This window comes from Physcomitrium patens, chromosome 12 (assembly GCF_059467195.1).
Source record: "Physcomitrium patens ecotype Gransden chromosome 12, ASM5946719v1, whole genome shotgun sequence".
In the NCBI taxonomy this organism is placed as follows: Eukaryota; Viridiplantae; Streptophyta; class Bryopsida; order Funariales; family Funariaceae; genus Physcomitrium; species Physcomitrium patens.
Window position 1 is genome coordinate 15901668 of NC_143421.1, and position 13513 is coordinate 15915180.

The 13513-nt window shown below is 44.3% G+C and overlaps 3 protein-coding genes across 14 annotated transcripts; 2 read left to right on the forward strand and 1 right to left on the reverse strand.

Moving 5' to 3' along the window:
- The first annotated feature begins 663 nt into the window (after positions 1-663).
- Positions 664-3167, forward strand: LOC112289291 (uncharacterized). Of its 2 annotated transcripts, none has more exons than XM_024534396.3 (4): positions 664-1150; positions 1493-1821; positions 1931-2089; positions 2213-3167. In XM_024534396.3, exons 1-4 carry the CDS (start codon positions 973-975, stop codon positions 2963-2965), a joined length of 1419 nt encoding a protein of 472 aa, XP_024390164.1. In that variant the 5' UTR covers positions 664-972; the 3' UTR covers positions 2966-3167. The 2 variants fall into 2 exon arrangements, with proteins under 2 accessions (XP_024390164.1, XP_024390165.1); XM_024534397.3 differs by having other exon boundaries at positions 1019-1150; positions 1476-1821.
- Positions 3168-3286: 119 nt separating this feature from the next.
- Positions 3287-11711, forward strand: LOC112289493 (uncharacterized). Of its 5 annotated transcripts, XM_090255029.1 has the most exons (17): positions 3287-3549; positions 4241-4569; positions 4692-4740; positions 4848-5043; positions 5204-5630; positions 5797-5922; positions 6278-6456; positions 6654-6756; positions 6857-7029; positions 7334-7553; positions 7757-7966; positions 8199-8339; positions 8540-8670; positions 8911-9055; positions 9222-9345; positions 9499-9655; positions 9901-11711. In XM_090255029.1, exons 2-16 carry the CDS (start codon positions 4489-4491, stop codon positions 9648-9650), a joined length of 2457 nt encoding a protein of 818 aa, XP_090111155.1. In that variant the 5' UTR covers positions 3287-3549; positions 4241-4488; the 3' UTR covers positions 9651-9655; positions 9901-11711. The 5 variants fall into 5 exon arrangements, with proteins under 5 accessions (XP_090111155.1, XP_024390505.1, XP_073393957.1 ...); XM_024534737.3 differs by having other exon boundaries at positions 4175-4569; positions 9499-11711; XM_073537856.2 differs by having other exon boundaries at positions 9499-11711.
- LOC112289292 (uncharacterized) lies at positions 8013-12823 on the reverse strand. Of its 7 annotated transcripts, XR_016505889.1 has the most exons (6): positions 12181-12823; positions 11595-11841; positions 10069-10216; positions 9665-9714; positions 9321-9513; positions 8013-8573 (listed from the first exon to the last, which is right to left on the reverse strand). XR_016505889.1 is itself a non-coding variant. In XM_024534399.3 (5 exons), the coding sequence occupies exons 1-4, from the start codon at positions 12769-12771 to the stop codon at positions 9705-9707; spliced, it is 996 nt and encodes a 331-aa protein (XP_024390167.1). In that variant the 5' UTR covers positions 12772-12823; the 3' UTR covers positions 8838-9513; positions 9665-9704. The 7 variants fall into 7 exon arrangements, 3 of the variants coding, with proteins under 3 accessions (XP_024390167.1, XP_024390169.1, XP_024390168.1); XR_012218715.2 differs by having other exon boundaries at positions 9665-10216; XM_024534399.3 differs by lacking the exon at positions 8013-8573 and having other exon boundaries at positions 8838-9513.
- Positions 12824-13513: the final 690 nt, after the last annotated feature.

Genomic DNA, 13513 nt, shown 5'->3' on the forward strand with positions numbered 1-13513 from the left:
TCTTGAGAATGCAGCGGGCCAGAATCGTGAACTTCACACACGACTTGGACGAATCACGAAAGAATGAAGTTTGAAGGAGAAAGACACAGAGTAATAGTGTTCGGCTTCAGGTGTTGGACCCCACAGACAAAAATAGGTCAGGAACAGGGACCCCGGGCCCAGCTATCCGAATTGGTCGATGCCGATCATCCGCCTGGCCCCACCATTTCTTTCCTTTGCTGCGATCCTATCTCTCGCTCGACATCCCATATCAATATTTCAAGTACCTGACCTCCAATCTCAGTAACTTTGAACACAGTGTTCCTTTTGCAGGTGCAGTTCATATATATGTTTGCTAACCCCGTGGAAGTCGATTAAACTCGCGTCTTTGTTGATCGGCTTCTACAAGGTAAAGCCTGTTCTAATCCTCGTTAACTTTGCCTACACGCTTCCATCTCCTATCTTGACTTTAAATTAAGCTAGCTGCACTCATCGTGCATCGTCATGCATTCGGTTGACGTGAACGACAGTGAAGGAGAGTCTAGTGTGAAGTGATACACGTCCAGATCAGCATTCAGTTCCATGTTTATCGATAGCATGAATCGGTAATATGACTTTATGCTTTTATCGTAACGAATTTGATCTGATTTGGAGGAGGGTTGGACCTGTCAACAACACTACGTTTGTAGGCTCGGGACCACGCCCTCTAAGGATAAAAAAACTTAGCATCTCTCAAGTGATGATGGATCAGGATTACTTGATGTTGACGTCAAAGAGTACTGGCGTGCTTTGGTGTCGCCGTTGTGTTTACGACTAGTCATCTCTTGCGGGTTTCATTTTAAACGAGAACAATTGTGTGAAGAGTTCAGCGATTTTCGGGAGGAGTTCAGTTTTGGTGGCGTGCACAGATCAAGAGGGAGAGGGAGTATGTTGTTTTAGATTGCTGAGGATTGAGCAGGTAGACGTTGTCTGGGGAATTGAGGGGAAAGAGAAATGGAGCCCTACATGCCAGGACAACACACTTCGAACTGTGGGAAAATCAAGGTAGGCTACAGTGTCGAAGAAGGTCAAGAGACCATGCACTTGGATTCCCGCTTGCCTGTGCTTCAACATGCCGACCTTAGAGACAAAGTTGTCCTCCTCCGTGTTGATCACAACGTCTTGAAAAAAGGTAGTACCGATACGTTTCATCACCACTTGCAGCTTTCGATTGACTCTGAATTCAAACTTGTAAGCTTCTTGATCTCTCACGAAGAACACTGTCGCCTTTGAAAACGAACTTGTATTAATCTGGAAGTAATCTCAGCTTGAGCATCAGTGATGACATCAAACACATCAAAGAGGATTGATCGTGTGCCGAGGTTCAGGTTATCGTATAATCCGCATTCATGGCGCTTCAGTTTGTGATAGAAATGGATTTCGCTGATTCCGTCATTGCAGAGGGGTCAATTTAGATGATAATTTGCGAGCTGTTCCTTGTTCAGAACTCTGTGCAGTTGTTGTGTTCGATTAGGAATAATTTTGGACCAGTACCGGATCGATGTCACGCTATCGACAATGTATAACATCATCGAGAGAGGCGGACGGCTCATCATCATGACTCACATTGGTCGACCCTGCAACAAAAAACGCAAAACTCTGACGGTGAAGAAGGAAGAGTCTGTGGATCCCGTCGTGGCCTACTTACAACGTAAGCTTCGAATCAAATTTGCAGTACCGCAGTTCCCAGTTACAGAGAAGGAAGGAATCCATGACATCGACACGTCGATAAACTGGCTCATTCATGACCTCCGCAACCGCAAGATAGGGGGGATCTACTTGCCCAACACCCGGTGGTTTTCTGTGAGTGGCTCTGGGCTTAACTGCTCCAGTCTCTTCGTTTTGTTGATCACTGCGGGTACAATTCTTTCTTTTCTGGTGGACTGATTGAACGTGGTGCTACTGTTTGTAGGGAGAGGAAGACAAAGGTGCGAACATGGAGCGGTTTGTCGTGCAACTCGCGGGGCTTGCAGATGTGTTCGTGAACGATGCCTTCGGATCATGGCAACCCCACGCTTCCACATACTATATCACCAAGTACTTGCCTTCTTATGCCGGCCTTTGCATGCAGGTTGGATCATCTCTCTGGTTAAATGCTAATTATGACCCTCCTGCTTTGGCAACGTTTGATCACCATATTCAGATTGTGGAGCTTGTTCTGATTCAATATTCGCCATATTATTGCAATTTGCAGGCTGAGCTTACTCATGTGAGGGAAATACTGGAGCCAAAGCACCCTTTCGTCAGCATTGTCGCGGGTTCCAAGTACGACACAAAAATCCGCCCTCTGACCGAGTTTTACAAGAAAGTGGACGTTCTGATTCTCGGTGGAGTAGTCTACAACACCTTTCTTTGCGCAAAGTATAACGTCAGAATGAAGGGCATAGAGGAATCCGACATAGAATTGGCAAACGTTCTTGTGGAGCAGGATAAGGTAGAGAACAAGATCCTTGAGTTACCTTCGCTGGTGGAAACTGATACACTCTCCGGCCGATACGAGGGCCAATATCGCACAATCAACACTAAGGATTTCTCGGGAGGGCAGCAATACGGCTATGTCGTAGACGTGGACCCTGCTTCTTTCGAAACCCCTGAAGTGCGCAAGGTTCTGGAGTCTGCGATGACGATCTTCGTTAACGCAGTCATGGGCATGATGCCCGCCTTCTGGCATGGTACCAGTAAGATGGACGAGGCCATTGACCGTAACACGACTGCTCAGAAATTCTTCGGTGGCGGAGACACACTCCAAGAATTTAAGAGCTTGTGGCCGGGATTGTACCAGGCAGCTTTGGATAGCCCCAAGTACTATCTCTTCACCGGAGGGGGTACTGTGTTGAAGGTTCTTGAAGAAGGGGACCCCTTCGCCTTGCCGACTGTGAGAGCCCTAATCGAGAATGGAGAGCAGTTAAGACTTCAGAATGAAAGATCGTCGCAGATGCGTATGTGAATAGTATCATAGCTATCGCGTGTGCAAGAGAATTTTTTATGATGCTCGATCGGGTCTCCACTCTTGCACATCCAACGTGTTAGGAAGCATATAGAAAATTTCCGATGGACGCATCAATCGTGGATTCGCTCTTCGAGGTAGAGCTAATTATATCGAATTGAATACAAATACAAATACAAATTGTATTTGTACCAGTTTCTTCTGTCTGTGAGGTGATGTGGACATGGCTCTCGTTTCGTTTCTTGGTTGCAGTTTGGTTGGATTGTCTGGTGTGTCTCGGCAGTTTAGTTGGTGACCTTTCAGATCAACGGTGGTTTGTGGTTGAGAATGCCGGCTGGTTTGTTCGCATGAAGGCTGTTGGAAATATTCCAACAATTAATTGCTTGCATGGATGTGTCAGAAGCATGGGATTTCTCCAGTGATGCTTCGGCCGAACTGGCCGATTCCTCTGTTCCTGTCTATATGACTTCCACTGCACTCACTGCTGATTGTTTTGAGCTTTTGAACAAGCATGTCACGCGGCCCTACTTCGGCTGCAGTTGAAGAGCGCGCAATTATTCTACCCAGGGCGATGACGGTCTTTTGTAAGTCTTTTCGCCACCAAAAATCTTTGAAAGGCTGCGGAAAGACTTGTGCCACTATTCTTCACAACCAAGTCTAGGTTGACAGGTTATAACTTGTACTTCGTATTTCCTGCTTCAGGCAGCGTTTTCTTCCTTCATTCTTTCGAATTTCAGATCAATATCATTGATGTGGAGCGACGGTGGTCGTTCACATTGGCTGTCGATCCTTAGTCTGTTCACTTTTGATTTCCCCGACCAGTTTTTTCATGAGGTTTCCGAAAGTTGAAGGATGCTGTTACCTTCACCAATCTGCCGAACTTAGTCGTGGATCTTATGAGCCCCTCACTTCTGGCTACAGAGTGAGTTTTATGTCTCGTAGAACATGAGATTGTGATGAGTCCTATCAACTCAAATTATTGCTGCCTCATTGGTAGAGGTGCTCATGCTTTTTGACTCGCATTCTGCACTTAACAATGTTCGCTGCTTCAATTCCATGGTCCAATTTCCGCCATTCTTGAACTTCTCTACCTCAACATCTCTGGAAGACACTTTCTTAATGCCTCCTGTATATTGAGAATTTTCCGGGTGCGTCTTTAAATTCCCATGCATTCCGGACTACTAAACTTTTAACTACTTTTGTGTGAAGGTACACGTAAGCAATTTTCTGCAAACAGCAAGTTTTACATGCTCTGTAGCTCGCGTTTGAATGCAGGCTGTAAAGGGGCCCCACGAAGCAGGGAAAGTGGATGATGTGTAAATATTTTTCAGGGCGTTTAGCGAGCTACACATTGAGGGGATAAAGAGGATTGGTTTGCAGGATTCGTTTTAAAACGCTTCTCTGCTCTTGATTGACAAAATTTCACCTGGTTGGCAATCATCAACGGGCTGCATAAAGACCTTATTGGCTGTGAATTGTTGAGCACCAGAAGTAGGTCGCTATCAAGGAGATTAAAAGGTGGAATGAAGAGCAATAATGCAAGCCTCTGTTACGACTGTGAGTTTGCCACTGCAAGACATCGTGGAAATTCAGAACTGTGCAAGGTTCGTCGTGGTTGATGGGCCAACTCTTCAGTCCTGAATTTATCCTCTATTTACGATGCTTAGAACTGTATTGCATTAATTGGTTGGGTTCAATCCGTTGATATGACATCGAATTTGCGCAGGACACAGACAAGAGAGACACAACTTCAAAGAAGCGAAATGACAATAAGGGTAATGCTCTGATGGTATTCTCTACTCGCATGCTCTTTACACATCAAATCCTCTTCCTGACTATCCTCTTTCAAGTCGAACCTTGATACGATTTGATGACGCCACAGAAAATCTTTCCGATTATCGAAGGGTTCTTCTATCCATTACTGTGGAGATCCAAGATGAATGTGTAGAACATATCCACTTTAAGGAAGGAGATTCTGCTGAAGTAATGGCCATAAAGTTCTGTGAAAAGCATTGTCTTCCAGAACAATTCGTTGCACCTCTTGCAGAACAAATTGTCAGCAACATTATTCCTGTAAGGTGCCTGGTCGAAGACATTCTTTGTAGCGTAATGCTGGAGCTATTTTCTATGTGATTTTAGTCTTCGCAATTGCCATGTAACCTAGGTCTCAAACCCATTTATTTGTACGTACTGCACTGAAAAATGGTACAGAACAGTCATCTAACTTCCCCTTTGCAGCAAGTACAGTGACTTCGTGTTCTACCCTCAAGAGAATCGCTTATCAAATGACGAGAATTCGACATTGCACAGTGGCTCTTCACAAAGCCCTTTAGTGAATGGCTCTGATGGTGATGCATTGCACAATCACCGAGATTGCTCAGGTCGACAGAACGTGATATCGGAGTCTAATGCCTGGCTTGGAAGTCGTGAGGTTCGGACACCTATGTTGTTTCAGGCATCACAGAGAGTAAACAGTTATCAAGGTCAAGGTCAAGGTTGCCAAATTTCATGCGAAGGCAAGCCAAGAAGGAAATCCAGGCGTAAGAAATGGAGTTTCTCGGACCACGTAATCGCTCAAACATTCGCAAGCTTAGCGAAAAAAGGAGCATACGATCATTATCAGAGGAAACCGGAACGTCTAGCTCAGCCTCTATCCGAACAGGCGGTGAGTTTTCTCGATTTTCCATGTACTAAACGTAAGTAACGCCTCTGCACATGTAAAACAGCTGATACTGACTTTACAAATCACGTCAACAAAATAAAATAATAAAACTATTTTTTTAAAACAGATTAAACAGCTTGAAGTTTATTTTTAATGTGGAGCCAAACAGAAAGCTGTATGTATGCGGCTCAATATTGGAAGATTAAGGCACAAACATACCAGATGTTGGGATGAGGCAAAATGCAGAAAGACTTCATACCAAGAGCATGTTGTGAGGAAACAGGGCATTTCCAAGGTATGTGAAATCTTTGTGATTCAATCTATGCACCTTATTTGTACAGTTAACCCTCGAAAAGTGTGTCTTCTATAAATTTCGAAGTTAGAATTTGTCAATTGAATCATTTCTATAATCTACACAAAAGAGTATAAATGATCAGTTTTGCTAATTGATCCCTCCAGAAATGTTAATTTTCACTCACTCTAAGCTGCTAACAATCAAAATAACATAGTTTATGCTTGTAGTTACAGCTACATCGGGGATATTCAGCTTAAGGCTATCCAACTTCTCAGGATTAGAAAATAGCCCAGACCGGATGAAATTTGATTGGAGGGGATTCATGAAACTTACTTCTTCGATGGACTTTAACCAGAAATCCCGGAGGATAATGTGGGTGTGTGGAAGAAGAGCCAAACAATACAAGAATTATGGAGAGCTTTTGTATGCTAAAGGTGTCACGATGAGGCAGAATCACCTCAAGGCAGTGTATGACAAGAAAAAGCAGAATGAAAGGAGGGAAGCGGCTGAACTCACATTGAAGCCTAATATCAGGTCCACACCATCTGTGTGTCATCATGTGGGTTTTAGAGTTAGTGCACCTCCATTAAAAGCTTCAGTCATTTCTTTCTAATGTCCTTCAACATTCCTCGGGTTGATGGCTTGGCGGGAGGGGTGTAGAACCTTTATTAACCTCAATCCCCGATTGCATGTCCAACCCACATCTGACCTTGTATGCGTAATCTGTGAAGCAAACGAGCAAGAAACATGAGAAGGGGAAGAGGCCAAGTTTGGAGTAGACTTCAGAGTGATGACCGACCAAAGCAGGACCAACTGCAAGAACTTAGACAAATGGTAGCTATTGCTTCTTGTATTTGTAACTCCTTGTTAAGATTTAGGATTCACATAAGATCTGCGTTGATGAGACCTATGATTTGTGAGGGGGATCCTGTAGGCATGGGAGGCCAAGCTTATGGAATGCACTTTCAAACCTCAAATCAACCAGAGATATAAAGATAGTCAGGACCAATATGCCGATGACCATAGGAATTGTTTCGAACAGCTCTTTTTGGATGCCGAGTGCCGCAGGCGCCGACGAGATCAATGCACGCAGTGGTGTCCCGAGGGGTTAGCTATTCCTTGTTCGTAACTGCTCTAATTTATTATGTTTTAGATCTTAGACTGTACTATCGCATAGAACTATTGATTAATGTTGATGCCGGGCTCACTGTCAATGAAGCTCTTTGCAGCCTTCTGCAGAAAACAATAAGTATTGGTGCTTGCTAGGGTCAAGCTGTTATTCCCATCTGGTAGAGAGGACTACTGACCATTCTGCCTCATTCTGTAGGAAAACAATAATGAATTTTTACAATGGAACACACTGACAAGAGGGTTGCAAAGATTAATGACAAGAATAAAAGTGGCTCGGCAGATTGACATTCCAACCGTCTATCAACAAAAGCCTTCCATATAGAACCTCGATGATGGGCGAGGATTGGAAATCGGAATGCTCTGTCTTCCGGAGGCTTCTCGACAATGCTTCAAGAGTAACGAAGAAGAAGGAAGCGCAGCAGCAATGGTCACATAGGCCTTTTGATCAGAGAACTGGTCGAGAATTATTTAAACCCCACATTGGCCGCAAACCTTACAATGTATGCCACCTTTTCAATCTTCTTTGTTCTCGCCGTGTCAGCATTAATTCCTAAAAAAATCACTTTTAATAATAGAAAGCACACACTTTATGGTTTCAACGTCGAGAGAATAACCTGACGCAATGCGGGGTTTCCTTTAAATGAAGTAGCATTTCTAGTCAGTTGTTTAATAGCTGTTTATTATGTCTCTATTACGTTCGCAGAGAAACCCAGTGTGCTTGTCAATTGGAGAATACCTTCACAGAATGAAAAATAAATTTGATAACAAGATGAGGTGTATAAATGCAAGAAAAGACATAACGAGGAAAGATCAAACACGTGGCCGGTTTGTTGGACCGAATTCTCAGAAGTTACTCGAGCGTCTGAAAGACCGTCGTTTCAAGCAAATATTTGCTTTTCTAGATAAAGACAAGGTTTTACCCGGCTTGTCTTGCAACTTTAATTTCTACTTACACAAAATTGTGTGCCGTTAAAATGGTTTCTTTGCAGGATTTGTTCACAATTTGTAGTGTAGCTACTAATCAAACAGAAGTGTAGCTACCCTGTTGTTTATAACTGACAACCTTACGGTGAAAATCAAATCACGCTGCATTTGCTTGAAGCTCACAGAAGCGTTTGTCAAATTTTGTTATCATTTCTCTCCAGAACGGGTATGTGGACCTCATGACTGCCGATGTCGATCGCCTCAACCAGGACGTGATAGGAGACATCAACCGAGTGAAGAGGATGATCGGATCCACTGACAACAAACTCGATTTTGATAGACTTGTTGATCTGATGCGAAAGGTTGAGGAATACTTCGGTCTTCCATTCGATTGGCAAGCCCTAGTCGCAAAGATAAAATTTCTCTTCGGCTTATCCACCTCATATTATCATTTGTGTCCACTTCCGAACCATGGTCCAAAAGGGATCGTTGGAGAGTCGTAAGAAGCAGAAACAGGGCGGTGGAATTCAGCAATTGACTTGAAGTTTTGAAAGTCTTGCAGAATAAATACCAATTTGGCCAACAACTTCTTGGACCTAGGCACAAGGCGCACAACCTTGATGTTAACTGCACGTTCCAGTTCAAGATGGACCGGTTGTCTCGAAATCTTGCGAAAACAAGGAGGAAATACAGGTGAAATTCCAAGTTAATCACTAATGAAAAGCTAGGAAATGTTTGCTTTCACTTCAAATTTTAGTCTTTCAAATTTTTCTACCAACACTCAATAAGATTCTAGATGCTTTCAACTATTTAACAATGCCATGTATTTTTAACTCCAGAAATGAGTTGAGAATACATCATAATAAAAAATTTGAAATGAAATAAATAAATAAGTAAATTAGCGTCCTGAAACCTTGTGCACGTGACATCCAGTACGCATGAACAATGGTGGGAAATTATGTTTGCCGAATTCTTAGCCAGTGAACGTAAAGTAGCATCAATTAGGAAGGAAAGGCAGCAACAGGAGTTGTTGAACTGCCCTTTCAAGCCTTATCTCACACCATATCGGCTCAAAAAGGTACGTTCATCACTTCCTTCTTTTAATGCATCACTATAAAGAATAAAGATCTTCACTTCGAGAGAGAGAAAATCCACAACTGTGGCTAGTTACTGTGACTTTAATCCAAGTCAGCGAATCTTTCATGAGGCGAATCTGAAGTGCTTCGTTTGTTGAACATCTTCAGGCTCGCACCAGAGTGAATATTCTGTGCGGCAACGCTGCGATTGATGAGAAAGTAGGCACTCTCACAGAGAAGACACAAGATGAAGTGCAGGGTTTTTACTTCCAGAATGAACAAGGAGGGCCTGGTAGTTTCCTTTGAACACCATAGTCACTTCACTTTGTTGAATTTTTTGCACAAGCACTCCTCGACCTGTGATTGTCTTCGACTTCTTCGGGATTTTGTAAGGGAATGAAATACCCTCATCAAAACCAACACTTCTTTCTTCGTTGTACCGCAGAGTTGTTGGGTATGCCTACGCAAGGTGAACCAGTCAGTCCCGAGCCTGGCATAAGCAGAGGTAGAGCTGATGCATCGAGATCAGATGTAGTAGCCCAATTGGACGATTTGCCAAAACTGAACACCTCAAAGGCAAAGGTCCTGAGGATCTGATAGCAGTAAGATACCTCTTGCTGTGCTGCCAATGTCGTCGACGATCCACTTGATCTATGCTTTCCTTAAGCTCCGAACGAGCATGTGATAATTGGTTGATTTATATTCAATTAGTACATCATATATATCAGATCAGGCAAGAATACGGCCGTCTCTACCGACAGGATTTTTGTACCAAGCAAGTTGAGCAATAATAATAATTTAAATTCCGTGGCTGTAATACATTAAGTTTAGAAATACTTTGCTGCAGATTCCTAGCATACACTACGTGGGTGGTTCAGATAGTGTTGCAAGGGAAACGAAGGAATATGCTCATTTGCTCCATGATCACAAAAGATGGTTAACGAGTGTGCACGATATTCGTCAGTCGGCAGATTGTGGGAAGAGCAACAGGAGAAGCATGGGGATGGTTACATACCAGCGTCTAGGATTCTTCTTCGTCTCACCATAGTCGTCGACTACAGCGACGTTACTAGCAACTTTGCTAGATTGCAAGAAGTGTTGAACGATTTGCTCTGCATACTCCAATGTCGAGAGCTGCTGTTGCTCGACTCCACGTCTCCCTCCTACAAGGAAGCATCATTCGCGACTCCTTCAGACAACTGTTACGTTGTAGACATGTCATCTGTCGCTCACTTTCAACTTTGAGTTGCTACCAAATCATTGATCCTAGAGGACCAAATTAACCACCAAATGTGATAGCTATAATTACTACTGACATTAGACGTCTTCCTTGACCAAATAGAACAAGATGAGCAAAGGCTTGCCAAGATCCGCACTGATGCGGTTTGAACAATCAGGACCTGGACTCAGTGTCCGAGGGTTCATCCGACGCACTAATGTCCACGCTAAGATCAGACAGATGGTAAGTAAAATAGCCAGTATATAAATAGCCCGACTCCAAGCCTTGGAAAATGAATATTGAAGTGTAATGTCAGCTACGGGACAGCATGAATCGTCCATTGCCATAAGAACACATACGAGACAACCTGAAAGCTCCAAGGTCTTCAAGCTCGGAAATTTCCAAAGACGTCACAATAGGATGTAGCAGTAAAAGAAGTGAAAGCAAACGGGGAACGTCCGATTACAGAAGCAAGGCAGACAGTACCAAGTAGAACAGAAAGAGTAGGGACTGTCTTGAAATGCATTACTTTATATTTGCCACGAAAACAGATGGATTTCGGTGACAGCACAACGTGTACTGCTGCTAGCGTTCACGTATCATTCCAAGCAGCTGCCCATCAGGCAATTAAAATATTGTTCTTAGATATTGTAGTATTTTTATTGAGGGTGATATGACTCATCTTAACTGGTTAGATCTTCAATGATCTCCTGACAGAGGCTCAAGGAGAAGTCCAGCTCAGTATATCGATGCAAACGAGTTCAAGCGCCTGGACATAAGGTTCTTAAAATCCTCAGCACTACCCTAATTCCACATACACGTTTTGAGGGCATTGTCTGCAATATTTGGAGTAGTTAATAATAATATTCGATGTTGCTGAGTTCATCGAGGAAAGAGACGAAGGATCGAATTACAACAGACAGAATGAGTGAAGTAGGCAGTAGAATGAGTGAAGACTCAATGTACGGTAGACAGAAGAAAGCGTGACTAGTTTGTACAGCCTTCCAGACCTCAATTTTCGCTGGAATATTGCAAATGATGTAGCGAAAAGGCTACCAAGTCTACTTCTAGACATGCTGATTGAAACTAAGGACCCAGAATACAGAAAACAACAGCAGGCGGGATCAAGATGGTAAAGAAAGAGTTTTTTTCTGTACAGTTTAACAGGCTGTATGTAACAATGAAAAACAGCATGCCTCGGTGAGGACTGGCTCAGCTGTTGGTCCTCATTCTGGATCATTCGGAAGCATCTTCTACAAAAGCCACTGAGAAAGGAAAATCCTACTGCCCCTTCTTGTCACCAGCATCATAGTCCTCCATACCTGGGGGACGAGCAGGTGTGGGAAGGCGAGACTTCCTCTCAATCTCCTCTGCCTTCTTCCTCTCAGCCTCAGCTTCCGCCTCAGCTTTCATCCTTGCTTTCTCTTCCATGTACGCTGCCCGTGACTCAAAATAACGCTCAAAAGCGCGTGGCAGGAACATGGGGATCAAAAACCCAAATAAGTTTATGGTGTAATAGATCGTGTTTACGGCTGCCAACCCCTGTCCAAACCGAAGCCATGCTTTCTCCTGCACCACACACAATTGGAAGGTATGTCACTTCACCAGAAATAACACTAGCCCAAAACAATTCCCAGAATGTTCGAAAAAGATAATGGAGACATCGATGTTTCATTTTACACCCCAGAGTCGTAAAGAAGCTTAAACATGAGAACAACGAGCTCAACTTTTACAGTAGCTGCTTGAAGTACATAACCTTCTTAAAAGATCAGCGGAAATGAAATTAGTAAGCATCCAATCCTCAGTAGCTTCCACCCTCCCAGTAGGAAAGCAAGCGATGGGACACGGAAACCTGATTAATTGTGATCTTGAGTCAGAACATGAAGAGCCATCGAGATAATCACTTACGTTCAGCGTAGGATGCGCCGACAAGTGCCTTGTGATCCACATCTCTTCGGTCCAATCCACAAGCGCAAAGAGCCGCCGCGTATTGTACATAAGAGGCATCAAAGCCCTAACAGGCAAAGAGAAGATTTGCAACCCACTCACGAGATTCTCACTCAGCACCTGGCATGAGAGCAGGAACAGGTGCGGCGTCGCAGCTCGCACTGCTTCTTGGTCGTTCCTAGCAAACCCACCCAACACGTACGCCAAGGGCAAGAACAGCCCTACCAGGGTCCCAAAGATCACGTACGCCTGAAAAACGCGGTTACCCTTGAACACAGACAGCTCCGCGTTTTTGTACCGCGGGAACACAAGCTTCCCTATCACGACGGCATAGATACTGATAACCACAGGAAACAGAATGTCGATCAACGGCACCAGCCCACTGGCAGAGAACACAACAATGAACGCCATCAACTGCAATTCAATCACCCTGAACGATCCCATCACGCCTCCTAACCCTCCGAAATCGCTCACGTTCTCGTCCACAGCGGACAGTCGCCCTTTCCGCTCCTTGGCCATCCTCGGCCCAGCGGCCAACGTTGCGCCCGACATCGTGCCGATGATGCCTCGACTCTGGATCTAAAACCCTCCAAATCCTCACTCAACCAACAACACTCACCCAATCTACTCTTACTCAACCTTCTTATCGCACCCAAACCCTTGTGCAACCGCGTCTGTCACAGCTCAATAAACCGGCCATCCCAATCTATCCAAATCCTGCCACATAGTCCCTTCTCACACGCGTTAACAACAACGGGACAACTCGGCCTGGAGAAGGAACGCAGCCAGCCTTGATTCCAGAACCTGGAAGTGATGGCGCGACGATACTTCAGGGCTTCATCGACAAGAGGAGAGATCTCGCCTTATGGCGAGGCAATAGGGCGGCTAGCTGCACCGTGGAACAAGTATCCATGGAACGGTAATCGGTCCCCGTGCGCTGGTTCTGGGAAGGCTGCAGAGAGATCCATCCGTGGGATTGCCTTTCCAGGTGTCGGCCGCGGCTTCTTCCGACTCATCGCGTTGGCGGCGTTTCCGATTCTCCGCACTTGTGGGTGCATTACCGCGTTTGAGTTGCATGACCCTGATAGGGTTGCATTACCGCTTGGGTTGCATTACCGCGTCGCCTTGACTCGGTCAGTGCGCGCTTGTTGTACCTTATTATGTCATTATGTATTCATCCATCCGTTTCATGGATGAATTATCTCATTACTAATGTTTGTTGCATTGCCACTTGACAGAAAGTCACAAAAATAAGGTAAAGCGAATCCTCAATTATTACTTTTTTTTTATTCTT

Coding starts and splice junctions, on each gene's coding strand:
- LOC112289291 (XM_024534396.3), top strand. CDS start 973: ATGGAGCCCTACATGCCAGGACAACACACTTCGAACTGTGGGAAAATC. Junction 1,151..1,492: donor TCACAACGTCTTGAAAAAAG/GTAGTACCGATA, acceptor GTGTTCGATTAG/GAATAATTTTGGACCAGTAC. Junction 2,090..2,212: donor ATGCCGGCCTTTGCATGCAG/GTTGGATCATCT, acceptor TGCAATTTGCAG/GCTGAGCTTACTCATGTGAG.
- LOC112289493 (XM_024534737.3), top strand. CDS start 4,489: ATGAAGAGCAATAATGCAAGCCTCTGTTACGACTGTGAGTTTGCCACT. Junction 5,631..5,796: donor AGCCTCTATCCGAACAGGCG/GTGAGTTTTCTC, acceptor GGAGCCAAACAG/AAAGCTGTATGTATGCGGCT. Junction 8,340..8,539: donor TTGTTGATCTGATGCGAAAG/GTTGAGGAATAC, acceptor AAAGTCTTGCAG/AATAAATACCAATTTGGCCA.
- LOC112289292 (XM_024534399.3), bottom strand. CDS start 12,771: ATGTCGGGCGCAACGTTGGCCGCTGGGCCGAGGATGGCCAAGGAGCGG. Junction 11,842..12,180: donor CGGCGCATCCTACGCTGAAC/GTAAGTGATTAT, acceptor TGTGTGGTGCAG/GAGAAAGCATGGCTTCGGTT. Junction 10,217..11,594: donor CACACCTGCTCGTCCCCCAG/GTATGGAGGACT, acceptor GCTTCCTTGTAG/GAGGGAGACGTGGAGTCGAG.